At 39.7% G+C, this 27,856-nt stretch overlaps 1 protein-coding gene across 4 annotated transcripts in view; it reads right to left on the minus strand.

Moving 5' to 3' along the window:
* The window catches only part of ANKRD55 (ankyrin repeat domain 55), a 50,192-nt gene that overhangs the window by 7,281 nt on the left and 15,055 nt on the right, over nt 1–27,856 (minus strand). For 2 of the 4 annotated variants that reach the window (XM_084504383.1, XM_084504385.1), the window contains 6 exons: nt 25,951–26,011; nt 22,183–22,311; nt 10,225–10,409; nt 8,402–8,569; nt 6,288–6,952; nt 537–638 (listed from right to left, as the gene is read on the minus strand). In XM_084504383.1, coding sequence (XP_084360509.1) covers nt 537–638; nt 6,288–6,952; nt 8,402–8,569; nt 10,225–10,409; nt 22,183–22,311; nt 25,951–26,011 — 1,310 coding nt within the window. Of the gene's footprint in view, nt 1–536; nt 639–6,214; nt 6,953–8,401; nt 8,570–10,224; nt 10,410–22,182; nt 22,312–25,950; nt 26,012–27,856 lie in introns of those variants that run through there. The other 2 variants (XM_084504384.1, XM_084504386.1) reach the window with 2 other exon arrangements.

A 27,856-nucleotide genomic window follows, 5' to 3' on the forward strand; every position in this document is an offset into this window, starting at 1 on the left:
CAACTCTGCAAACAGTCAAAATCTGGGAGAGTGGCTGATACCGAGGATGGAAGTGCTGCCATTCAGAGGTACCTGGAAAGGCTGTTGAAATGAACTGACAAGACTCGTGATATTCAATAAAGGGAAATGCAAAATCCTGCACCTGGGGAGGAGTAGCACCCTGCACCAATGCATATAAATGCCTGACTGGGGAAAGTAAAGAAGAGGGGGTCAGAATCTTCTCAGTGGTAACCTATGAAGGCAAAAGAGTCAGTGGGCACAAACTGAAATACGGGAAATTCTACTTAAACGTAAGAGGAATCTTTGTACTTCAGGGGCAGTCAAACACTGGAACAGGTTGCCTGGAGTGGTTGTGCCATCACATCTTTGGAGATATTCAAAACCTGTGTGGTCCTGAGCAATCTGCTGCAGGTGGCCCTGCTGTGGGCAGGGGGTTGGACTGAGCAATCTCCAGTGGTGCTTTCCAAGAAACCTCCCTCAAGCACTCAGCTGCCACTTACGGAGGCATACAGTAGATGAGGCTTGGTTGTACTTACTTTTTTGAGCACAGTGGTTAGATATAGGAGCGAGGCTGTTCCGTACTGGAGAAAGATCTTTTATTTTGTGTTGGCCCGTGGACATCTGTTGAAAGTTTTTACCTGTGGAAGAAAAAGAGAGTCTATTATTGTAAGAAAATGGTTGTAAATAATAAGATGTACAGTAGATCTCTGGTTTCTAAAGAAAAAAAGTATTTACCAGGGATATGTAATAAAAAGAAAGAAATGATTGAAGAAAGCTCTTTACATATTTAAAAAATGACTGATTTACTGTAACTTCTGTGCGTACACTTGCTCTCATATAATATCGTAATTGGTGTTCAGACATGTTCTAGTAGCCAGGTCCACATAAGAATATTTGGATGCTAGATTTGAAGAAATGTTCAATTAGACAGATTTAATTTCAGAATAAAATTGTAGAAACCTAGAATCAGAGAATGGTTTGGGTTGGAAGAGACCTTTAAAGATCACCCAGTTCCATCCTCTCCTACTTGAGCAGGGGTCCCTCCCACCAGACCAGGCTGCCCAAAGCCCCATCCAGCCTGACCTTGAGCACCCCCAGGGATGGGGCATCCACAGCTTCTCTGGGCAGCCTGGGCCAGTGCCTCACCACCTTCTGAGTGAAAGCTGAGCTCAAAAACTTTTCTAATATTGTCTCTGCCTTTCTAAGCACTAGAACACAGAGTTCAACTCCTGGTTGGAAAATCAGGCTAGAGGAAGTCTGTCAGCAGATTAGTTTTGCTGCAGATGAAATATAGCAGAACTGATACAAACAGATAAGGATTCTTATTAAACTATGCTTCTGGCAATTTGCTATTACCAAGAATAGACACTGGAAAATGAAATTTTCTAACTGTGGCATTTTACTGGCTTAGACCAAAGCTGACTTTGGTCTAGTGCTGTTAAAATAGACTATGTGTTAGGTGATATAGTGCATTTCACTACACAAACACCACATCAAATGTTATTAAAAAAGTAGAAACTCAAACTCCAAATCAACATTTTCCCCAGATCCTTTCTCTGACTTGATCATATCGAGTGGTGTTGGCATTTCCCAGATTTTTCTTTTTTGTTATCCCCAGATCTGAGGTGATCCATGTAAGGAGCCTTGAGATGTCTTCTCAAACTGCTGCTTGCCCAGTATGGCATTGCAACACAGCTCATTGCAGAACAAGCATATCGTCTGTTTGCATGCAGAGATGAAGGGAGGCACAGGCTGGATCTAGTAGAACATGTTAAGCAATAACAAGAAATGAAATGATATAAATTGCTTTGATGGCTTTGTGGCTGGTATTTGAATACATCTGTGTATTACTGGCCTGTCCAAGCTAAACCTATAGAAAAGCAGTTACAGAACAGTGTCCTAGAAGTAATTACTGAAGTAATTGTCAAGACCGCTGTACAAGCGTTACTAGCTAAATGGTTTCTGTGTGCAAAGAGCTAAGTTGGTGTATACCAGTTAAAACCCACACAGAGCAGGGCATTCTTCACCTTGGCATAGACTTTGGATCATTCTTTTGGTTCCCATGGGTAAAGCTAATGTGTATTGAGCTAAAGCATGAAGAGTCTGTTACAGATGAGCTGCATCTAATACAAACAGACTTTGTTCTCCTTTTCCCATGTTTTACTCTTAATTTGGTCTTTAATATCTCTCCAAGGTAATCACAAGGTGTGTGTAAAGGTTGGTAAATGTCTTCTACACATATTGCATACTCTGTGCACAAAGAAATAATTATATTGACTCCAAAATAGAAGAAAATCAAGCCAGCTGCTCCCATTAGCGATTCAAGTTGTATTGGTTTTATTGTGATGCTTACGCTGAGCACTAATGCCTTATTATGTATGTACCATTATGGCCTTGATGAGGGTAGGTTGTTTTTTTCTATCAAGAGATATATTTATTTCATAAATGGGGTTATCTGGCAGCAAAACAAAAGTACAAAGCATAATCATATTTGTGAGGCTGATATGAATGCTTGGGAAAAAAAAACCTTGTCTACAGGTTCTGGCATCAAGTAGAACTATTCTGTTCTTCCTTCCTATATGCTTTACATAATATCAGAGAAGAAAAGGATTTTTCTTTCTGTTAGACATTATCTTTGTCACCCCTGAGGGCATATTTATGATGGCATCTGAAATGGAAAAGAAGCAATTTCTAATTTATTGATTGTAAAATGCAGGACTGTTCACATTTTGTTTATTGACTTTTTTTTTTCTTTTTCTTTTTTTACATTTTGATCTCTGATTTTCCTTCTTGTTGGGATACACATTTGCATTATAATTTTGTTTGTTTGTCTGTTTTGTGGAAAAGCAGTGATATTATGGTGAATGTCTCGCTGTAAATCAGTTCTTCACTTTGAGTAAGAAACAGCCACGTTGATCAGTGTTGCTCTACTCTTTCCTGACATGAACTGTTTCCTTTTTGACTATATCATACTGCTTACACCAACAGACGAGTAATAATAGCCTTCCTTTTAATGTTACCTATTCAAGCAACTAGAAATTACTGGACTGCTGTACAAACCTATTAAAAAGTATTGCATTAGACCTGGCAGCTTAGTAATCTACAGGATGAATGGGTGATAGAGGGAGGCTCCATCTGTTTAGAGGGTGGTAACAGCTGCCTTTTTGTTTGAGACAGCCCTGCTTTGTCCATGTTACCAGGAATTTCTTCATTTATACCATTTTCCCAATGAAATGTAGGTGGCAGTGCATTTTGCAAAAAGAGATGATCGCAAAGGTCACAAATGCAAAATGTTTCAGATGGTGGATGCCAGCTCAGCCCTGTGGCTGGCAAGGACTCCTCCTGCAATATTGGCAGTCATTTTTGTTGCAGTCCATCTCTGTTCAACTCAGCAGAGTAAGACAAAGCAGTTATTCTGAGATAAACCGCTGATGTGATAGGTGAGTCTCACTCCTACCCACAGCAACCTCTTCCCTTTGAATTTCGGGCTGGGCTAGTAAATTGACTCATCTTTCATTTCCAGGAGCACAGAAAACAGAACAAAAAAACCTCTAGAAATCCCCCATTGATATGCCAGCTGCCCTGGTAGCAGTGAGTACAAAAAGTAGCTCTGACTTTAATAAAAGGCGTGGTCATGCAAGACAATCAACACCGTGTGTTAGCTGAGAAAATATTTTTCAGACTGAGCTCCCCTAGGTTATCGACACCCACAGTCCTGTCTCAGATGTTGGAAAGCTACACGCAGCCCCCACAGCCATGCCTGGAGAAATAGAGTATTAACACTTCAGTGTCCACCAAAGACCAGATGCTGTTTTCCCCCTCAGCTAGGCCTCCTGCAGGAAAAAAACAACAAGGAAATGTCTTCCTGAGAGTGCCGCCTGCGCGGTGCTGCTGGCTGGGTTGGAGCCAGGGCACGGTTTGCTTCTGATCCCTGCAAGTCGTGCAGGCACAGCACTTCTGTGCGCTGGAGACCTGCAGGCCCTGAAGCTCATACAGTAAATGCAGTTCTAATTCACTGCAAGGCAGGTGGCTTTAATTACAGGGGCAGACGGATTTAAACCACACACATGAGCATGAAAAGGGATAAGCTGTTCTTTTTAGCACGAGAAAATGTTAGACAATATCTGGGTTGTGCAATGTATTCCTGCCAGACACTCTCTGCCTCCTTACATGCTTTTATTCCATTCACTTCAACGGAAGTCCTTTATGCCAGCTAAAGGAATTTTTTGTTGTTGAAAAGTTTTGTTAAAGGCAGCAGGTACACAGAAGGCTGGGCTTGCAGCAGTCTCAGGCTGCTTTCCTCTGAGAAGATAATAAACTGCCAGAGCTCTGCTCTTCATCTGGACAAAGAAAAGCTAGCTCCAACTGCAGTGATTAGAAGATTTTCCATAATTGATGTGATTTTCCCTCGTTCATGCATGTAGACTGCTACTCCTCTACTGAGTCCTAGTGCAAATGATGGAGTCTGTTCTCAGTCACTGGCCTGTTTTTTGTTTTGCTTTTGGTCATAGGATGTTCTTTCCCAAGAAAAGAAATGGGTGGGACGGTACTTTCCCATCAAAAGTATTCATAGGCTAGCTAATCCCACCAAGAAGTATTCCCCCATAGTCACCCTCTGGTATGGTTTATCCAGTTTTAATTCATTCCTCCTCCTGCTGAACAAACAAAAGATCTCAAACATCTCAGCCTCACTGGGCCCTATTATATTTGGGTTGTAAGGAAGCCCTGCAGGTTTTCTTGTCTGCCACATGTGAGCTGAACCTTGCAGAGTTTAGCGTAGAAAGAATAATGCTGGAGCAATCCTTGATAGCTATATGTAGTTTGAGATTTGTATGGTTGAGTGAACAGCTGAAGAGTGCACAGTAAAAAAGTAGTTACACCTACAGACCAGGTCTATCGAGTTTTCAGGAACTTGGCCTGATGTTCAGGAAGTGGAACTTTTTGAATAGCTTCTTTTTATGCTGCAAAACTATTTCTGGCCTTTAGTTGCACAGTGTAAAATCACCTGTCATTCTGAAATCGCCTTACCTCCTCTCATTATTAGAGAAGTGAATAAAGATTTGCTGTTCTACATCTCTCTTTGCCTAGGAGTTACTACAGCTTGCAGTGCCATGCAGGGTTCCGTAGTGACCTGACCTAACTGAGGGTTCCTCTTGGACACGGTTTCTGTTCACTGCTCTTTCAGCTGTAAGATAATGGCTCACGCCTGTTGAGGGGAGGTTAGATTAATTTATTGTATCATGTTTAGTCCTTGTAATGGTGTACTGGTAGGTTTGGCAATTGCTTTTGCTTGCTTCATTTTCAACTGAATATTACAGTGGTTGGAAGGCATGCTAGATGTGCTTAATTTTGGCATGAGACTAATCCCAAAGGTAATGAAGTTGGAGACTCTGATATGTTAAAGTGAACTCCAGTGTACAGGCCATCCAGCCAGATTCATCTAAACATGGATGAGAGTCAAAGTACTAGATCCCAAATCTTGCCAAATGCTAGTTTTGAATTTACTTCAGAATTCTGATACTCTACTTCATTATTGTTACACTGCAGTTTCCAAACCACAACATAAAAGCATTTACGCTCTCTGCAAATTTAGCAACCTGAATTCAGCCATGGAAAAAACCTCAGCACAGCACATTAAATCAAATAGCTTGGGGCTGGGAGAGTGGGAAGGAACCTGGAGTCAGGTAAGTCCATGTGTGCTGTGCTGGATGGCTCTGCATCAGCTCATTTCTTTGTGCAGACATATACTGACTTCACCAGAAGCAACTCTCAGCAGAGTTAAAGATCTGAAAGCAGTACTTCTCCCTTACACATCTGGTTCCAGGGTTAAATGAAGACAGAATGCAATGGGCATGACAGTAGGTATTAACTTGCAATTCACAAAACATGTATGTGATCTGGAGGCTCTTACCTTGCTCAGGTACCATGCATGTCTCCTAATTACCTTTATTTTTGCTGCTAGGCCTAATCAGATCCCTGATTCTCATAATTAGAACTCTGATGTCTACTCATATCTCTGATTTCCCACACCTAAGCTTCTTGCTTCAGCTGTCAGCTCATGTCCTGTACGTACAATATCTGCATTTGCTACTGCTCAGAATTAGAGAATATCCTGAGTTGGAGGGGACCACAAAGATCCAGCTCCTGGACATACAAAGAGAATAAACTGAAAAGAACATATTAAAGAAGTGGAATCATTATGGGGCAGACTTACCTATCTTTTCTTACTCAGCTTGCCACATCATCAGAGATTGTAGGATATGGGAGATAGAGAAGAAAGAAATTACCTGATGGAGAACTGGGGAGTGAGGGAAGGCGGGGAGGGCACAAAAGCACATGGTGAGATCTATCAGAGTTTATGCCATTTATCATTTTGTCTGCAGGAGTTTTGGTACAGACTTTGTAGGAGTGTATTTGGTTAGACTCTGTGTTCCAGGAGTTGTCCAGCAAAGCCTGGCAGCTGCTTCTGTGATCCAGCAAGTCATGTTCACTCCTGCTCTTTTGAGACCTGTGTGCAAAATGGTAGTTGCTGGTGCTGGAGGAGATGCTTGAAGCTGTGCTCTGGGAAGCAGTGAGGAAGGAATTGCCCACCGTGATTGGGGGGAGGCTCTGGGTTCGGATGGGCAGAAGACCATGGCAGTCTGGAGGCTTCTGTTCTGGTATGAGGTACTTTGTGTCTGTGCTCCTTCTTTTGAAGTCAGTGGTGGTCACACACTCATCCAGGATGTCTTTGCAGTTTGTGTCCACGATGCAATCAAAAGTGGTGATGATGTCGTCTACTTCTGAAGTCTCTTCTGTAGGATATCTGTCTCTGCTTCTGTCTTTCTGATTGGTTTTCTGGTCCTCTTTCTTCTTTTTGCAGGAGAAGATGTTGTTCAGCATACTGAATCTTCCTTCTTTCTTTAGGATTCTATTGTTTGGAGAGGGAAACTGATGAACCAGCTCAGATCTACTGGAAGTACAAACCAAAATGTGGTGCCATTACTCAGCAAAGAATGAAATAAACACTGCCTGTGATAGACCACGAAATGGGGTACATACTGTTCAGATACATTTCTAGGGGTGGCTCACAGAGGGAGAAAATAAGGACTCCAAATATGTAATTAACAAAGACTGAAAATGATACTGCATTACTTCACTCTTTCTGGTGGGGTTCATTGCATTACACTTATCTTCAAGCAGACTCAGTGCAGCTATCAGGAAAAAAAACAACAAACTTTTCTGGCTTCAGTATCTACCAGCTGCAGAATCATTATCCTTAATAGTGAGGCAAGATCCAATAACAACAAGAAGAACACACAGGGATATTTAAAACCAAGTAGTCTTTGTATTATGTCATATTAGGAAAATGATATTTCCAACAGCACAGTCATTGCTAACACTGTGAGAAAGACAAAAGACACTACTTCACATTTCTTTTCCTTTCCTTTTCTTGCCTTTCCCTTGCTTGCCTTTTTTTTTTTTTTTTTTTTTGGGAGGTCACCAACCCGTGTATTGAACAGGCCTGGCACAGTTTCAGAAGACCTATCAAGATAATTACCTACAGTGGTGTTGCTGTAGTGGTTTTTAGATGAGATTCTGACTAATCAGCTTTGCAGACCTACTCAGGCAGAGCGCAGCGCAGTAGTAGTAGGAGGAGATGTAACACTACCCGTGTCTCACCATTTATAACACAGGAAATAACACTGCCTGCTGACTGGAAAGGAGGGGCAAGCACAAAGAAATGTGACGATAAATGTCTTTGTAAGTGTGTGCTCGTTTACCAAAGTTGAAGAACTGAAATGAATTAAATGACAGCTGCTGAAACCTGAGAAATATGAAGAAAGAGGAAGATCATAAGCAATGGTAAAAGAATTATATCTTTTTTAACAGAAAAAAAAATCAGGACAAGAAGAGATAATTGAAGTAGAGAACTGAAGTAGTCTAAGAAAGTAATCCGAAGCCCTTACCCTGAACATGAAAATTTAAATTTTATTTTACCATCTGTCTGGCAAAACTATTTTTTTTTTCCTTTCAATCTATCTCTCTGTCTGATTACATGAATACACAGCCAGTGTGCAGAGATTTCAAAAAAGCAGAGGTCATATAACTAAAGGCTGAAAGATAAATCTAAAGACTGTAGGATAGATTTTGTGCACAAAGGTGTCTGAGCAGTAGCTATACCCACATTGTCTTGGTTCAGAACCCTCCACTAACTGGCAGACTAACACTGTAACCACAGTGATGAGTCTTCAGTAGATGACTAATTCTAACGTTGCTATCTTTGTGGAAAATTTGGGTTCAGTATTGCATATGAATTGAGCCATCACACAGGGCTCAAACCCTTCAGCAGCATACAGAAAGTAATGAATTTATTTTCTAGTCAGTGCTAATATGAGCAAAGTGTGAACTTTTCCTTTACCTGCTCTCCTGAGACAGCAGCTTGATGCACGCTGTGTGACCACAGTACATTGCATATGTCAGAGGAGTGTTTTCATTGATGTCTCGAGGGCTGCTGTCTATCCCCAGCTCTAGCAGTGTCTGCACACAGTCAGCTTTCCCTGCTGCTGCAGCCCAGTGCAAAGGCGTCCTAGGGAAAATGGGAAAACATCATTAAAATAAATTAACAATTGTGCTATGGAAACTGTTAGTGACACAATGAGGTGTGCTCCTATGCTACTTGTCTAGATTCACAACATCCATTTTACAGAATTCTTCAGCAATTTATCCCACATTGATGTAGTTCCCAGCAGTAGGAATAAAACCATAGACCAGCATCTGTCTATGTGCATCTATTTGGCTGTAATAAAGATAGATATGGTGCTGAAGGATGCCAATGCATGCTATATGATAACATCACTTCCACTGCTGGAGCTGTAGAGTGGGAGAAACTTCTGAAGTTCTCAGACCAGAATTTGAAAAAAAATCTTTGTAGTGTCCACCACAGAGGGACAAGCCCTTCTCATCTTTACAGCAAACACAATTAGCCATGGTTGGCATGAAGGCAATAGGAAAAGAAGCCTCTCCAAAACAAGGAGAAGGACTGGACACATCTACCAGGCTGTCATTGTCTCTGCCAATTTTTGTGTTCCTTGGTGGGCACAGATTGGAGAAGGTATAATTGTCTTGAATTTAGAGGGAGAATCAAGCTGATTTTCTTATTGGCAGTGGATGCTCATCTTTCTAAACTTTTGTCCACTTTCAAAATTGTAATACTTCACTCTTGTGAAATCTCTGAAAGCACAGAAAACACCACAAGGAAAATGTGCAAGAAGAGTAAAATTGACTTTTCTGTGCCCTTTCTTGCAGTCACAGTGATTACAGATGGGTGCAGTCAGAAACAACATAGAATGGAAAAGTACTGTGTATTTATATTTAACAGCTTATCTTTTCCCTTCTTCAAGTGTGATACCTTCTATGGAAATACCTACGAACACGTAATAGGAGGTACTTTCTTTACTGAACTCTTAACTGTAGTAGCTCCTCCCTTCTCTCTTCTTTCCACAGAAACAGAGCCTTCTCTACTACGCTTTCCCAATGTTTAGAAACTTCTCCAGAACTCTGTTGATTTTATTTCTGTTCCATTTTATTGGATTTTTCCATGAAGAATGCTATTATTTTAAGTACCTGCAGACCTAAGCCAAGAAAACTTTGGCTTTTGCTCCACTGAGCAGGATAATCAACCCAGACTGGGCAGTTGGGTCTATTTGCATTAATTAACTTTGCAGCAAAATTCCAAGGGACATGGATATGGTGTGATACAAGAATTTATGATACAGTGATTTCATTTCCCTTGTGGGAATAGAAGGCCAAGGCTCCCTGGTCCTTTTAGGAATGCTGTGTTAGCATCTGAACAGCAACAAGGGAATGTTGCTGTGTCTTGTATGCAAATAGCAGCAGGATCACAGCTTCAAGATGTAGGATCCTGTTCTATTGTTTTGAGAAGAATGCCCATTTTGATTGAAAGAAGTTAAGTCAAGCAGTGACAAAGTCCTTTCACATATAGTCTTATCATTTCCTACCAGAAACACAAAGTTAAATAACATTCCTAGTAGCCAGTTATTATACTAGATGTGAGCAGGAGTGCTTTGCCGGGTTTCTGAGCAAACACAGTTTTCTGTAAGTGCAGTTCATTAACTAGGCCATGGCCTGTGAAACAGGAAACATGATTATAGAATAAACAGACCTAGTCTCAGGTTAATAGAAAGGAAGCAGCAATTTGAGTTTCAGAGTTTCCATGGTTACCTGTCATCCACATCAAGGGCCTGCAGGTTGCACTCTGGGACTTTAGCCAGCTCGCTGATAATATCACTGTAGCCTGCTGCAGCAGCAATGTGCATGCATGTTTTGCCGTTCTCATCATCGTAGTTGATTATTGAGGGTCCCTGGTAGTGGTCCAGGATGATGGAACAGAGGATCCTGTTGCCACTCTGGGAGGAAGTTCAGAGAAGAAAAGCATTTTACCATGGAGCTTACATCAAACTGCAATTTCTCTGCTAGAGAAGACTAAATACAATAACAGTATTCTGTTTTGTGTATACCAGCCTCCCCAGGTGTGAAAGCCAAAAGCTTCCAATCTCCTGCTGGGAATTGGTTTTTACTTTATGAATTTCCTAGCTGCAAAAATAATAAATAATGTACCACTGCAAACATCTCCAAAAGTTACAGAGTGTAAATTACTCAATAGCTTTCTCAGAAATAGCTTTTCTAAGTTTTGCTAAGGCAGAGTCTGGAACAATATGAGCTGATATTTTTCATAGAAATTTAACATTGGAAGGGACCTCAAAAGACTAACTCATGCCTGTAAGCATGTCCAAGTATACGCGGAAAAGCCATACCAAACATTTGCTCAAGTGGTTCTTGAAACCACCTGCTTCTTAGCAAGTTTGCTCCAGTGCTTCAGTATCTTAACAGAAAATTTACATTGTTTTCTAACCTGCAAGGGAAACCGAACATTTTATATCCTATCTTCGATATAAAGTGTGTATATATATATACATACATATATATATATTTAACAATATAAGCAATAGGCTGTAAAGGTCTTTCTAGATCATTACATTCAATCCCTGCAGTCACTTGTTGTTATGTTATATCATCCCTTTCATGAGCGTAATGTGTCCATTAAAAGCAATTAGTTTTCTGTCCCCACTATTCCCTATGGATGGCAGTTGAAGAACTTGTTTGCTTTAATGGCTGTATCTCTAATTTCTGTTCATACTCATGGTTGGTCTATGTCCCTTTATTTTTGTGCCATCATTATTATTTAGATTAAATACTTCTTTCCTCTAACTGGTATTTATTCCTCAGATGCATTTACAGAAAACCATAATATCCCTTCTGAGCTATTCTCTCGCTGCTTTAATAAATCAAGATCTTTCCAATTTTCCTTGTAAAATATACTTTCTATTTTCTCTTACCTCATACTAGCCTCTTTTCTTTTATGTTTCAGTTGTGTATCCTTGGGAAGGGGTGAATAAAATTGTATCTAATATTGTTGAGATATATTGTTGAGAGATATTATTGCCAGGTTTTTGTACTAGATCTAGCTCTTCCTTGTTTCACTTAGAAGTGCCTCTTTTGGCATGTCACAGAAAAGCATTTGCCTTATTCACAGCTGTATCCCATTAGAAAAAGCTCCTAGTCATTTTAGAGTAACCCTTTATGTCTACGTACTTCTCTTCCCTAGTCATTTCCAAACGCAGAGTTTCTAGTTTGTATGAAGAACGTTTATATTAGTACCCAAGTTCAGTACTTAAATGATCTATGCTATTCAGTTCTGTCACATTGGTATTATTTCAGATTTCAAGGTGATCCCACTTTCCTGTATGATATCCCCATTTTCTTCTGTTAATGCTTTGCTGCTGTTATTTTGTTTGTTTGTTTGTTTGTTTTGTTGTGGGGAAACTTCACCAGAAAGCCCCTGTATTTTGTGCCAAGTTATCATGAAGTATTAAGCAAGACAGATTTCAAGCCTTGTCCCTGAAGGTACATTCCTTCCAGCCTCTGTTCAGCATTAATTATTACTCTTCTTGATCTTGGAGATACAACTTCTCAGTACTTCTTCCCTTTATTTTCTAAGATGTCTACTATTTCCAAATATTTCTTTGAAAGATGGTTATTAATCCAGCTATAAGTGAAGCCTCTTCTACACATTTTTCCTTCTCTTTTAGGATGCAGATTCCTGACTTATTTCACAGTATGGATAGAAGAAATCCTGTGGCTTTGGAATAGTTAGGACCCAGAGCTTCTCTGTCCAGATAAGAATTCCATTAATTTAACAAAATGTGTCCCTTTGAAATCAATAATTTTGTTTTGTATGTACTTTGTTTATTTGCCTGTTTAATTTAGAGTCTACTTATGTTAACGCCATACAAGTTTATTTTCCATGACTAGGCATGTTAAAATTGTCATTAATTCTTCATTGTCTGAATATCTGATGAAAAAAGTGTTGATTTTTATGTTCAAGTATACCTAGGTCTCATGAATAACAGTTGTTTCTGTTCTCCAGTTCCCGTGCCAAAAGTCAGTGCTCTCCATACTAAAGTAATTCTGCAGTACCTTACTATTTCAGCATTAATGCTCTAATGATGCTACCATTCCTCTAACCTCACACTGTCTTGCTAAATCACAATTCTACATCCTGCACCTACAGTTTCAGTCCCTTAATATTCTTGTATAACTCTTAGAATTTGTATAAGAAATTTTCTACTGTTCTTACTGGCGTTTTATATATTTACACACTGTTTTGTCTCTCACCAATATTCAATTTTCTAGACTAAACAAACCATTTCAACCTCTCTTCATGGGTCAGGTTTTTCAACCCACTTATCATATTTGCCTTTGGCCTCCTTCCAGTTTGTCTACAGTGTTCTTCAACCATGGCACCCCAAATTACATAGTTATCCAGCTGTGGCTTCAGTTCTGCCATAAAGAAGGAAATTGCTACTTCCTGTACCCCACATGTATCACACTTTTATTAATATATCCCTGAATGATGTTTGTTTTGCATCAACACCACAATTTAAACTCCTAGTCACTTCGTAACCCACTAGTCTACTAGTCTACTACTCTTCATTTCGTGCAGACATCTCTCACTTTTCACAGTTCTGTACATGGTACTATTTTATTAATTTCAGTTCATCCCTACAATTTATCAAAACCATTATGAATTTCGCCATGTTCCACCAAACACATGTCCCATCATGCTTGGTGCCCCTCTAATCTGCTTCTACTTTTGGGTTAAATACATGTTTTGCATTTCATCACATTGTTATGGAACAAATAAAAACATTCTTATGATAAGTTTCCACAAAAGAGACAATCTAGGAGTCCTGGTGGACTCCAAGTTGAAGATGAGTCAGCAGTGTGCCTTCGACACTAAGAAAACTAATGGCATCCTTGGCTGCATTAGGCCAAGTATTACCAGTAGGTCAAGAGAGGTGATCCTTTCCCTCTGCTCAACCCTGGTGAGGCCACACCTGGAGGACTGTGTCCAGTTCTGGGCTCCCTAGTACAAGAGAGACATGGACATACTGGACAGGATCCAACGGAGGCCATGAAGATGATGAAGGGACTGAAGAACCTCTCCTATAAGGAGAGGCTGAGAGAGCTGGGATGCTCAGCCTGGAGAAGAGGAGGCTCAGGTGGATCTCATCAATGTCTATAAATGCTTGAAGGGAGGGTGCAAAGAGGATGGATCCAGGCTCTTTTCAGCGGTGCCCAATGCCAGGACAAGGAGCAGAGGGCACAAACTGGAACACAGGAGTTTCCATCCAAACATCAGGCAGCACTTCTCTACCGTGTGGGTGAGGGAGCCCTGGCATAGGTTGCCCAGACGGGTTGTGGGGTCTCCTTGTAGATCTTCAAAAGCCACCTGGACATGGTCCTGGGCAGCTTTCTCTGGGTCTCCCTGCATGAGCAAGGGTTGGAACAGGTAATCTCTAGAGGCCCCTTCCAACTTAAATAATTCTGAGATTCTGTGAAGGCTCTGGTGGGACTGTCCATGAGGTGTCCACATCCAAAGTGTATTTGAGCAGTCCTGATCATGCCACATGGGGAATATGTAATGTATGGTATAAGTCCCCATGCTGATTTTGATTGTATTACCCTGTCATGTTCTTCCCCACTGGGACACACTATTTTTGGACTGAATTCTGAGTCCATTATAGCAGGCTGTGCTTATACAAATTGTCCTATGGACTTCTTCATTGTGATGTACTGCTTGAGGTAGAACGGGACAAAGAACTGGACTTTTTATGATCACTCTATTCACCACCTGTTTAACAAGCTTTCCATACCATGTGATGAACTTTATCTTGTTGGCCCTTTTCTAATATGTCTGTTTTTACCAGATGGTATTACACCGATTTATTGGAATTCTAACATGCCATATCCAATAGCGTCTTATCTGAGGAAACAATGATAGTTTTGAAGATGTCTGTTAAGCTTCTATCCTGTTTTAAAATTACAGTAAAGTTTTTATTTGTTTGTTTGTTCAAAGTCACCAAAGACTATTTAAAATATTTTGAATGTTCTTCTGAAAGAAATCTGTGGCCAACTGGTCTGTGGTTTCCCAGTTCTCTCTTTTCAGGAATGCCTTCTTACCTTTACATTTATCTTGGCTTTTTTAAATTGCACACAAAATTCTCGTGAAATGCTTACATTTCCCTTATTCTTGGATTGATAGCTTGAAGCTGAGGTCACCAAAAATGTCATCTTCCTGTGGTAAATTTACCATGAACCCACAGTACTGTTGTTAGACTAGGATGTTCAGTGGTAAATCTACCATAGGAAAATTACATGCTTTTTTAATCTTATTGTGTGTATCTCTACATTTCATCTTCTTTTTTTTTCTTTCCTTTTTTTTTTTTTTTTTTTTGTTCTTCCTCCCCCCTCCCCCTCCCCCCTTTTTTTTTTAAATTCAAAACCTTTTCAGCATTGTTCTCAGAGATTAATAGTTATTTTTTGGTTTTGTGTTTCTATCTCATTCTGTGGGGATCCCAACAGTTTTGTCCCATCTCACACCCTTCAGCTTCCACCCCTTATTCATTCCCTTGACAAAACTTTCTTAGGTCACTCATCATAATAAAACTTAATCAAGAAGAAATGTCCTAAAGCTTTGATACAAGTGCCCTTGAAAAGCAAATTCTCAATCTACTTTATGCAAGATTTTGTCTGAAACATGTGTCATATCCAGACAGTGGTTAACAACAAATTCACAAATGTAAGGTTCGCTAGCTATCACTTTCACTTGATTAAAACCTCATATTCTTTAAGCTGGTTAATATAAAGTCCAGCTTCTGACAGTTGCATGTCTGCTCTCAAAACAAGAAAATAATTCTTCAAGAAATATCCACTGTACCAAATACCACGAGGAGAATCCTACATATTTGGGATGTTTTTCTTGTTTTGATATTTTTTTCCCTTACCTGTGTCTGCTTAATTTATCATCATCTTCACTACAACCTTTTTTCTTGTACCTGGACCTTGTGCATGCCCAATGTATGTATAGAACTAAAATTTTATTTGTGTAGTTTATTGTGACTTCTACAATATTGTGCCACAACATTGCATTTTATTCTGCTAGGTCTTCAGTTACACATCATACAATGTTTTCCATGTTCACTGCGCTGTATAGGGGGTTATTTTTTTCCTTTTGTCAGAATACTCTGGTGAAATAGATGTTACAATGTCGAAAAGAGAACAATCATGTGAAGGGAGTGTGCTACGCTGGCTTGTGTCTACCAGGAATGTACAGATGGGAAGGGGATAGGAACAAGCTATGGACCACTTAACTGTTTTCAGGAAGCCCTGACAAGTGTTTTTCTTCTGAATGCCTGAATGCCTCTGGAGATTATGTGGTTAGGTTATATTAGTTTGCTTATATTTCTGCTTTTTTTTTTTTTTTTTTTTTTTAATGTAGTATGCAGTTTAAAGCCTTCCTATAGCTATATTTGCTAGATAGAAATTCCCCACTAGCAGCTCTTATCTTGCTTCTTAACATTAGCATCTCCCTTTAGGGCTGCCTGTGATTCACCTTCTTCCACTTTCCCTTCTTTCAGAATTCCACACTTGTGAATCCAAAGCTTTGACTTTCTCTTTGATGTCTTTCTTCTCTGACTCTGAATGTCTAACCATCATTTCACTACTGTCTGCAGCAGCAAGCTGCTGTGGGAGATAACTTGTTTTCCCAAAGAAAAACTTTAGATTACATAAAATTTGCAGTAGTACTTCTGGCTTCCTCCTGGAAATCATCCTTGTGCATCATGAGGTGCTGTTTGAGTTGTGTGTTACAGAATGCTGTCTGTTTTCACAATGCTTTTATTTGTCCTCATATCCCTCACAGGCACACACTGTGCATTTTAATATGAAATTGACTGTAAGAACACCAAGAGGGCCCTTGAAGAAAATAAGAAATTTATTTCCTCCTTTGCTGAAATGAAGGCATGTGAGCCATTTCAAGTATTTGTTGAGCAACCCATTGCAAAAATGTGAACAGGTAGTTTGCCTGTGGATGGCTTTATTTTTTAACTCCAGCTGAGGTTATTACATTAGTAAATGCCTCTTCCCTTTCATAGCCACATTTTTTTCCTTCTTGATTTAGAAATTCAGTTCTTGCTGAAATCAAATGCCAGCAGTGTATTATGTCATTACCTCTACTGCAAGACAAGTTCAGAATTTCAGCCTAGAATAAGTGCAAGACCTTCACTGTGAAGGAATTTTCTGTTTTAGATGTAAGATGCAGTGCCTGATGTTTTAAACATGGAGATATCATACTCAAGAGCAGAGACAGGCTGCAGCTCCTACTACAGGGAGAAGCCTCCATAAAGCTGGCAGCTCGGGTTGCTGGGTTGAAGGGTTTTGCGCTCACGGGAACTTTCTCTCATTGTTAAGGACTTCTAGCATCCCTCCTCTGTACCCTGGATGAGTGAAAGCTCCTGAGGAATGGGAGCATGTTCGCTCTGCGTCTGCTGCTGCCATGCCCTGGCTGCCATGTGGCTGTGATGGCAGTAGAGCACCAGTGCAAGAATTTGGAACACCCTGTGGTTTCTCTACACTCAGGGGACAGGGTCAAATGGGCCCTGTGCTTAGGGAAGGAACAACCCGTAATACCATCGTCAGCTTTCCTCCTGCCAGTGACACTTTGCCAAGAGCTGCCTGGAAGCAGCCCAGGCACTTCACAGGGTGTGTTTCTGATGGCAAACCAACATAAATTAACAACAACTCTACTGACGCCGTTGTAGTTACATTGGTGAGACACAGCCAGCTCACAGAGAAGCTCATTTGTCTTCTCCTAACCCTAGTGCTTCAGCCTCAGACACCCACTGAGACGGCGTCTCTTGCCGACTCGGAGCATCCCAGCTTGGCTTGAATTTGTGGTACTTCTGGAAAGAAAATGTGTTTTTGTCGTACGGGATACTTTGTCCTGTGGTCCTTAGAGCACTGCCTCTACTACAACAAAGGGACAAAGTGTTCCTAACATATTTTTTATCCTCTCAGCAACCTTGGTGGCTGTTGGAAAGAGCTACCAAGTGACAAGGATAGTCACAGAGCCCTACCTGTGTGGCTATCATATGTCACTGCCTCTCTCATCCTCTCTTTGCTCAAGCACAAACCTTAATGACATACTAGCCAAGTCTCTCTGAGAATTTATTTTCACTTGGACTCTTCCATAATAACCGAGTATGATTTACTGTGCACCGTGCCTATGACTAAAGTTACTTGGCAGCTTTCCCCTGGTAGTACATTGTTGTGAGGACTGATTTCTCTGGATGAGCTGTTTGTTTATGTGCTCTGAAAAAGGGGTCTTTTTTTTTTTTTTTTTTTTTTTTTTTTTCCTGCAGTAGCATAAGGATTTATTCCTTACTGCTGCCAGAGAAATGTATATCTTTGTCTCCCAGTGCCTTTTTGTAAGGCATAGGAGATTAGAGCATTTATAGATACTGAAAAGGTGTTGTGTGTGCACATTACTCATGTTCTGGCAACCACTTGCAGAGTTATACACAGACTGTGCTAAGAAGAGGTCTGGCAATTATCCTGCACTTACCTACAGGTTTTGCCCTAAAAAAATCCTGCTAGCCTCATCAGGAGTTTTGCAATTGATTTCCTTAGAAATTTGATTGGCACAAATAATTATATTGTGAACAGCGTGTTCGTAGTTGAAGAATTTACTGTTTAACGATTAATTATTTTAGGTAAAGGCAGTTTTTCTGATAATCTGGTTGTACTGATGAGTTTGTATATCAATATTGTACACTTCTATACCACATAGAAGTCACAGGGGCCTTCAATTTACAATCTGTCATAAATGGAAGTGGAAAAATAGGTCACAGCTGCAATAGAAATCTAAGTAGCACTAGGGAATGTCCCTGGGCATCTGAAGTCAGCTGGCCATACTGTAAATTTTTTTAAGTCTTCCAAATTAAAAGCTCCTGATGGTATTGGAGCATGTTTGTTTCTTACTCAAAACCAACTTTTTGAAATCACTTTTCTTCCTCATTTTGCAGCTTGACAGCTCACTCCATAGAGCCCTGCTGCTATGCAGTGGCCCATCCTCCATAAGCAACAGCTTTACTTTTTTTGTAAATATATGAAAATATTTGCACAAGAAAGGGATTTCTTAAGGTAATGGTTAAAAAAAATATAGTGAATCTATTTTTTTCATTCATTCCTTAGCAGTGAAAATTGTCTTTAAATCTTAGTGACTTAAAAAAAATAAAGTGCTGCTCTCCTTTTATTGCTGTCTCTAGAAAACTGCATGAAACAAAGAGAAACCACATCCAAATCTGCAACAAAAGAAATCTGCCTGAAACCTCCCAGACTGTGAAAGGTGCTCAGTTCATGCATCTTTTCTGGCCTACTTCAGCAGCAAACACATCTGCCATGAAGAAACACTCACTACTTTTTAAGAGGCCTGAGAAGTTTCTCTCTGAATCCTTCCACTATAGCCAGCCCACAGGAGAAAAACTGGGGTGCTGGGCAGAGAGGATGGGTGCAGAATGATGCCTAGAGACAGACCTGGCCCCAGCCACCACTGCCTGCTCTGGGACCTTCCTCCTGCCCCTGGGCTGGGTGTTTAGTTTTGTCTTTTGCTATCCCCTGCAGCAACAGAGTAGCTAGTTATTTCCTAGATGTCCTGAAATGCAAGTGTGCTCTCACCTTCGAAACATTACAGAGAGGCTGCCACGCCTTTCCAGTCAAACACAAATAAATAATTGTCTGTGATTTTCTTTTACAGTGTGTGTGAATTATACAGGTATTTCTTTCTGCTCTCAGGAAAGGAGGGAATTAAATAATTCATTTGTTTCTAAAAAAAAAATATCCCAAGATTTTTTTTTTTTTTTTTTAATATTAACACTGCAAGTCAAAACATAAATAAAAAAATCAGAAGTGCAGCTCCACAAGGCAGAATATTATATTCAATAGCTTCTTTTTATCTTATAAGTTTTTTGTTTGTTTGTTTGTTTTTTACTTTACATGAAACAATCACTAGAAATCTTGGTTTGATTGTTTGTTTATTCTTAAAATGAAAGCTGATATTTTTACATAATCATATGACTTTGGGAGCCAGAGTATTAAGAAAGAGACAAAGAAACTTCTGGTAAAAACCATAGGAAGTGGCAAGACAATGCAGGGAGACTATAAATCTTCCTAGGGTAATAGTGTACTGTTTCTAGGGTACTAATAATACCATTATGATGTAGTACTATGGAGCATGCTAGTGTATAATAATATATCATATACTGTATTTTACAAGGATTTCAATGACATCATTATCTAGGACTCTTAAAAAGGCTTTAAACTTAATTCCAGTATCAAGGTAACAGGTTTTGTTTATAATGGTATGCTTCCTTCTGATTACAGCAGTTATTGCTGATTGGAATGAAAAGAGAGAAACACCTCCTAAGACACCCCTACTATAGCCCTATCTGTACTGACTTGAAAATAGTGCATGTGTGAAAGATTTGACGTGAGGCATTCCCACTTTGAACCAAAATGATTTGTGTTTTCGACACTGATGCTGACACATTTGCACTGAAGACATGAACTCGAGTAGCAGGAAGGTTGAGCTTCTCAGTACAGCAGATCTTGGTGTGGGCAAGGTGTCTTTAGGGCTGGGACTCGACAGACCCCGTCTGTCTGGTGGAAGACCAAGCACCAAACATGTGTTCTTTGAAACAGACAGCATAGAGCAATTATTCTGTATGGAACACATGTGAGAATTCTATTTTTGGTGGTGGATGATGGTTTTTACGTGGTCCTGCTCTGAGTTTCAGTCCAGTGTGCACAAACTGCCTTCTTTTCTGCAGTCTCTGAAACAAGTTTCTGTGTTATGCCTGGTCTTCCCCTTACTGAGTTTTTTAAAAATTAAATTAAACACAAGGCCCTATTCAGACAAAAACAACCCCTGCAGCTGTTACTGCTTGAGCTCTGTGAGTCTCTTGTGCTCCGAAGATATAAAAGCAATTCTTAAAGGAAAATTAGCCCCTTTCCAGTAGCTATGGAAGAGGTTATTAAACATTGCTTGACACGGTCTTCTCAATGAGCACAACCCTGCCTTCATCTTTTGATCTCCAGGGGAAAACATTCACTGAGCATATTAAAAATTGGTACGTGGGAATGATGATCACATGCAGAAGAGCTGTAACAGCAGACAAAGCCATGGCTGTCCACAGTATCTATTTCTCTTGGGCCTAATAGAGCAAGAAAGAGCAGTGGCTGAAAATATTTCTTCTTGGCCAAGCCTGAGTAAGGGAAATGCTAGCAGATCTATTCCATGCTCTGGTATTTGAACTAGCCCTTCTTGACCTATATTATGAGAAATATGTGGATGAAGGAAGCAGTTTATAAGGCTTCATAGCAGGAATCTGTCAAGAAGAGAAAGGGTCTCATCCTACTCATATTTTCTCTTACTTCTGGGAGCAGCTTAGAGAAAGAAAGAAGAGTGATTTATGATTTACCTCCACCTGGGGCAAAGTGGGTTTTGTGCAGCTGCAATTTCTCCCTTTCTTAAGAGTTGTTCTGCACATTTATGAGAGAAAGTGGGAGGAGCAAGCCTAGAAAAAACACACAACGGACTAGGTACCTGTAGTTTCCGAAGACAAAAGAGTAAAGGAAGTAACTGAAGTTCAGACTGATCAGGATTAAAGAATGAAACTGTTGGTGAAATAACACCAGTTGCAGAGGCCAAAATATAACTCAATTTCAGAAAAACAAAATTTGAGCCTATTGTGCCTGAACCATCTGTGGGAGGCTGTGGTTGAAGGAAACAGATTATTCTTTCTAGATGTCCTTACTCATTTATAGCATGTGGCAGTTCAGAGATTTTTTATTTCTTTGTTGGCACATATTTTAAGATGAGTTTACTTGGACCAAAAGGTGAGGATGCAAATATTTAGTCATTGTAGGAAAACGTTACTGGATTTTTATGTAAGTTCTATTTTTGCTTATCTGTTGAGCAGGTGTTTTGAACACTGATACTGGAACTTGCTATGGCAATTGAGCAAGTACAAACATGTTTATAGGATTGCTATCCTTTCATCTGGGATGTTTTTACAGTAAAGTTATGCATAACTTTTTAAACTACACTATTTTACACCACTTGCTAATAAGCATATTACCAATTTTGTAAGAGTGTTAAATGTCATATGCATTTATTTACCTGTGTGTTTTTCTTCTCCAATGATCTCCCACATTATTTTTAGCAATTTGATTTTTTTTTTTTTTTCTCTTTCATGTGAGATAGGGAGATACAGCTCAGTGGGAAATGTGTCTGTCTCCCCATCCTCCTTAATTTCCACAGAAGCAGGGGCTCAACCCCTCTACCAATTGTTCCACAACTATTTATTTTAAAGGATATTTTAAATTGCATTTACATTATTATATTCTCAAAGATTGTTAGAAAGACTATTTAAGCTGCAGATTTCTATGAACCTGATTCAGTGAAAAAATCTAAGCACATGAAACACACTTGTAGTCCCAGTGAGATAAATGATAACTGTTCAGGGCAACAGAGCTCACTCTACATGAAGCACACCTTGCTCTCTGGAGCAGGTCTTAGATCCTTGTCCCATGCCACTGGCAAAATGCTGGGGGTGTTACTGGACATTCTTAGCATCCTTTTTCCTCATTTCATTTAGGACAACACAATAGCCGGCTCAGTTCAAGCAACTGCCTGATGAAACCGCAGCTGTGTCTCACCTGAACGGCCCAGTGCAGTGCGGTTTTGAAGTCTTTGTCCACCAGGGTCAGGTCTGCTCCCTTGTGCAGCAGGGTCTGCGCATGCTGGGGCCTGTTGTGGAAAGCAGCCCAGTGGAGTGAAGTCATTCCCTGAAAGCCACAAACCCGGAGAGCAAATAATGGTCATGCATGGTAGCTCCCTTCACGTCTCTTTCAACTACAGATAAGCTACACAGTTCTGAAACCATTTTGGCTGGACTGACTCTTTCCACTCTGTCTTGACTTGGAAAGATCAGTTACAACTTCTGAAATAATTATAAGAGGGAACCTAGCAATCATCTTTTTGGAGTCATTACAGAATATCAATACAAATATGAATGTTTCTTTCATGCCCATCTAAAAAATGCATGGTCATCACAAAAAAAAAATGACAGCTGGGGAATGGTTCCTCACTGCTAAGTTTATGTTCAGTGAGAAAGGACTATTTTAGGCTGGTGCTCTGTCATGACACCACGTGATGTTTATCTTAGGTTTTATCTTTGATTCAAAATAAGTATTATAAGCTAGAATTTTAGCTGACACTATTTAGCAAGCTAAGGAACTGCCCCCGTGATGTCAACAAAAAGACACACAATATAAACATCCCATATTAACTGTTTAGGAATAAAACAAAGCAAATGTTAACTGATTTACCTGCATTTTCATTCCAGTTTACCTGTGTCTAGTCAGTCTCAGTAGATTAGAGAATTCATGGCCTGTAATTTCACCTTGTCATCAACACTGTTAAACACACTTATAATTTACTCTAAACCCATAATATCAAAGACTTTCTGCATGAAGTTACAACAGCAGCATGTTTTTTAAAAATTGCTAATGTTCAGATGAGGTAACATTTTACTTTGTGGAGGTGCCATTTACTACCTGTTAACACTGAAAATGTATTTTAAGGGTCTTTTCTGGGTTCTAAAATGTTAAAAACCAAAAAAAATGTAGAGTGGAAAAGAAATGTAAACTTGACATGGAACACCATAAATCCAATTGGCAATAACCCAGATAAAGCACAAGCTATAAAACATTCAAGCATACAACTTATCAGTGAAATAATACTGAAAGTTGTAAGCAGTATTTTTTATGTAAAAGTTTGAACCCCTCAGCTTTCATTTATCAGGTATATTTTCAAGTCCTTACATGGCTTAAGTATGGATGATGACAAAATACAACAGACGAAGAAGAGCAGTTTTGGTCTTAGCTTGGTTTTACAAAGCTTAGTCATAAGGGGTTAAGTTTTGTAAAACCAAAAATGAGGATGAAATCCCAAACCCACTGAAATTAATGAGAGCTTTGCCACTGATACTGGTGGACCAAGATTTTGATGTTTCGGACCAATTACTGTTGACAGACACCCAATGTGAGGCTCTGAAGTGAGGTTTGAGTGAAGTGTTTCCAGACTGGACATGGGTCCTCACACCTAACCCTGGAGAGCAGGAAAAGTCACTGGAAGAAGGGAAGCTACAGTGTACTAGGCCAGCTTCTCATCATCTGCTCTCAGTCTGTTGATATGGACAAAAGGGCAAAATCCTTGAAAAAAAAACAAGTTTTTCCTTGTTCTTGCCATAGCCAGAAGCAGCCAGCTGTAAAGTAAGAGTGTAAAAACTGTGTGTAGGAACCAAAGACCTTCCTAGTCCAGGGTCAGTAGGAGATGTTTAGCGAGAGAATATAAGAAGTAAGGCTCAGTGTTATACAGTCACACAATCTCACTAATGACTTCTTGTGCCATCCAGATCTCCATGTGGTAACCACTCATTCTGTGAAAAAGTGCTTCCTTTCATTTTCTTCATATACATTCACTGCTGCCTGATAATTTCTGTGGGTGCCTGCATTATTTTAGATGTAAAAGACAGCAGTCATTCTCATCTTCTCTGTGCTGTTCACGATGTCATGAACTTGTATTATACCATCCCTCTGACGTAGCTACCATCCTGAACATCCTATTGTAGTTAGTTTGTTCTGGTTATTGACCTACCCATGAAAGGAAACTATTCTAAATAATCGTTGTAGTCCTTTTCTGTTCCTGTTGTTGTATACGCTTTTTCAGATGACTCTTGCAGCCGGCATTCAAGGTGCAGGTATACCAAGAATTTAGACAGAGCATAGGGCTGCTTCCTGTTTTGGTCTCTTTTTCTTTTCTAATAATTAGTGTTCCACGTGTCCTTCTGGAGTGCCCAAAAGAGTACAGAGTTGAGCTGGTCGGAACAGCACCTCACACGTGTGGGAAGGCTGCAGTGGGTGATGGCTATCCAGCTTATGCCCATCTGCTTTGTGCAAGGTGATAGCACCCTTGAGTGGCATCTGCGGTTGTGAGAGGAAGCATGAGGGTGATATCAGAACTGTCAAAGCTGTAGGGCTCTGAAGATCTAAAAAATGTAATGTTAAAAATAAGAAAGCCCAACAGTTGCACATCTATTAAAAATAAAGAGTAATAGGGGACATAAAAGGAGAAAACCAAATACTAAAAGCAAACCAAACCAAAACAAATGGCTATTGATGATTGGGCAGCAGTTTCATGAGCATAGATGGGTGCAATCCAGTAAAAGGGGACCTGAAATAGCATTCACAGGCTGCGTTTGCCCCTGGGAAATATATTGTGATACTGCTTTTGCTCAGATTCTAGGCTTTTTCAGGGAATGTTTCTTCCCATTGTTGTCTCACAAAGCTTCACAAGAAACCCACAGAAAGCCTCAGTTGTGGAAACTATGAAACCTCCAGATGTATTTTTTACCGTTTGTGTGTTCATGCATTGATCAGTATGTTTTTCTCAAGTGTAGATGGGAAAACTGAAGTGTTTTACTTATGCCAGGAGAACAGCTTCATTAGCAGAAATAATTTGTGAGGTTCCACACTTTTAAGAAAACATTAATATTCAGGGTTTAGCAGTGACATTTGAACAAATAGCATTCCCATGCCAAATGACCTAGACTAAAAGTTCCAATTTGCATTCAGTGATGCATTACAGCAAACCATTATGGCTTGAAATTGTCATTCATGGTTACATGCTACTCATTAGCAACATAACTCTATGCCAAGACAAACCATATGTCTGGTTTAGGCTGTTGTAAGTGGGGTCTGCAAACCATCCAGTAGATAAGGAAAACTCATGGGAAGAGAGAAAATTAGCAGCCCTGTGATGGTTCTGGCACCATGGAGAAGAGAAACACCCTTGAGCAATTGCTAGAGCGAAGACAAACACAGGAAAAGATGTCCAGAGTCTCTCTCGTGCCTTGGCTTCTTTATCTGGAGAACACATTTGGGAAGCTGACACTCTCCTGTGTACACTGTATGTGTACATGCAGGGCCAAATTCTTTAAGGATCAGAGTAACCTAGCATAAATTTTTGTTCTTCCATGCTTGTTCTGTGCAATACCAGGTTTCTGTTATTTTTTCTGTGAACAGTTAGCTCTTTAACGATAGGACGTTTGGAAAAGGTGAAGATTTAATCCAGGGTCCAACTTAAAAAGGATCAAAAGCAATTTATGTCTTAGCAAGTGAGTTAAGAGACTGTCTGAAGATACCTCAGAGCTGGCAGTATATGGAGAAGTGTTATTAGTGTAAAGGTGCATCATTGTGGGAAAAACGTGATAGGGCTTCAGAGTTCAGCAACAACATTACAGAAATATCTGACTTGTGCATTGTCTTACCATAAAATTGATAGTTCAGTGGACTCTTTCTGAACAGCATGAACTGTATGATCCCAGAGCCTAGGACAGTGACTTACAGCACAAGCTCACTCACCTCATTGTCCTGATGATTAATTTCACTAAGATTTGACTGCTGCAGAAGCACGTTCAGGAGCCTGTGGAAGCAATGACATAATCAGTGTGCTGTGCTCCTGACTAAACCTGAAAATTTGACATCTTTTGAGAAAAAAAGGCATGCAATTTCAAGACAAATCAGTATTAGTAACGGGCACAGGTCAGAATCTTAGGCCTGCACTTTGTCGTATTAGACAAGCAAATGAGACGTTATGGCTTATTGTCAGAACTTTGTGAATCAAAAGCAGACCCACTAGGAAGAATTCTTATGTTGATTGCTGGGGTAGAATCAGAATATGTAATCCTATACATGTGTGCAGTTTTGGGCAGCAATACCTCATCATTCTATTTCATAAAGTTTTAAACAAACAGAACTATTAATGACCTGTTTCTAAAATGATTTTTAATGCTCTGTAACTCTCAGAGTAATGTGATATTGTGTACGTGTTTGTGTGTGCGTACCTGCATATATACTGTATGTTTATACACACCTAAACCAATAGCATTTGGCAAGGCCTTACAGTTTTTCTGCTGGGACAGAGCCATTGTTATGGTATAAAACACAGTAATGCTTCGGTTCACCTTCTTATTGAATATCAGACTACAAACACTCCCCTCTGGTGGTGGGAACAGTTACAATAAAAAAGTCACGTGCAATATTCAACAGCAATAATGTTTTTAGCACTGCACAGTTTTTACTATTCCTTTCCTTATGGCCTTATATCCTGTGAAGATCTTCTGAAATAAATTATGTTTCATAGTAGGATGATAAGTGTTTGGATCATGTAGAGGACCATGCAAATGAGTCAGAGCCTCTAAGAAAGCCAAATAGTATAGGTGCTAATGTGGATGTACTGTTGTTCTGAGTCTAGGAAAAGGAAAGATATAACCTTAGTGGATCCTTAGGTAAGACCACTATCCAAAACTGTGCTTACTCTGAAGGTGTAAATTTGCAATAAACCTTCAAAACATGGAATTCAAAATACATTCTCTTTTGCAAGGAGATTAAAAGACAATGAAGAGTTAAGGTGGAAACTCTGATAAATGTACAGATAGTGCACAGATAAATGCATGCAGTCATGCATTGATTTCCAGGAGACTGAGTGAAAATCTTTTGCTGCTTTTTGTCAGGACAATCTTCAACAACTTCCAGCACCTTTTCCAGATTGAACTGTGTTCAGGTGTGTTCATCAGATGTAGTTGAGGGTGTTGCATGTGATTTTTTTTTTTCCTTTTCTTATTATTAAAAAAACCACAAAAACCATTATTCCAAACAATACAAACAAACAACAACAAAAAATACATTTACAAATGCTTAGGGCAAGTTCCGCCTGTGAAACTCTTATCTGTCTGGTAATGCCATCTTCAGGTGCAAGAAGTTTAAATTTATTTATAAACTAGAATATCCCTTAATGGTGAAGACTGGGCAGATCCCAGTCCTTTGTCAGGACTTAATATCCATTTATATATGTATGCAGTCACATTTAAGAAAGGAGTGTTAGACCTCTTTTTTGAATCACACAGCCAATGGCATAGTGAAGTCATACTATAGAAACTCTGAAAATCATGATTTAGGATTGTTGTGGATAGTTTTTTAAAAAACTGATAGGCCAGAGACCTTTTGTGGTCATTAACTCAAAACAGAATCTCAGAAATTCACTATCTGAAGACAAGTCTGAGTAAAAATGTACTGGTGGGCTGAGAGAACGTGAGATAACAATAATATGCTGTTAAAACTCCTTTATCACACTGTTATATAATCTGTTACATGGTTCTGTAGTTTAATTCCACATATCATCAGTGAAACCAGTGTAGGGAAGGACATATCGTTCTTTGAGTGTAAAACCTCTTTCAACTAACTTTGGCTTACTTATTTGCTCAGACCA

This window comes from Aythya ferina (genome assembly GCF_964211825.1).
Source record: "Aythya ferina genome assembly, chromosome: Z".
NCBI classification, from domain to species: Eukaryota; Metazoa; Chordata; class Aves; order Anseriformes; family Anatidae; genus Aythya; species Aythya ferina.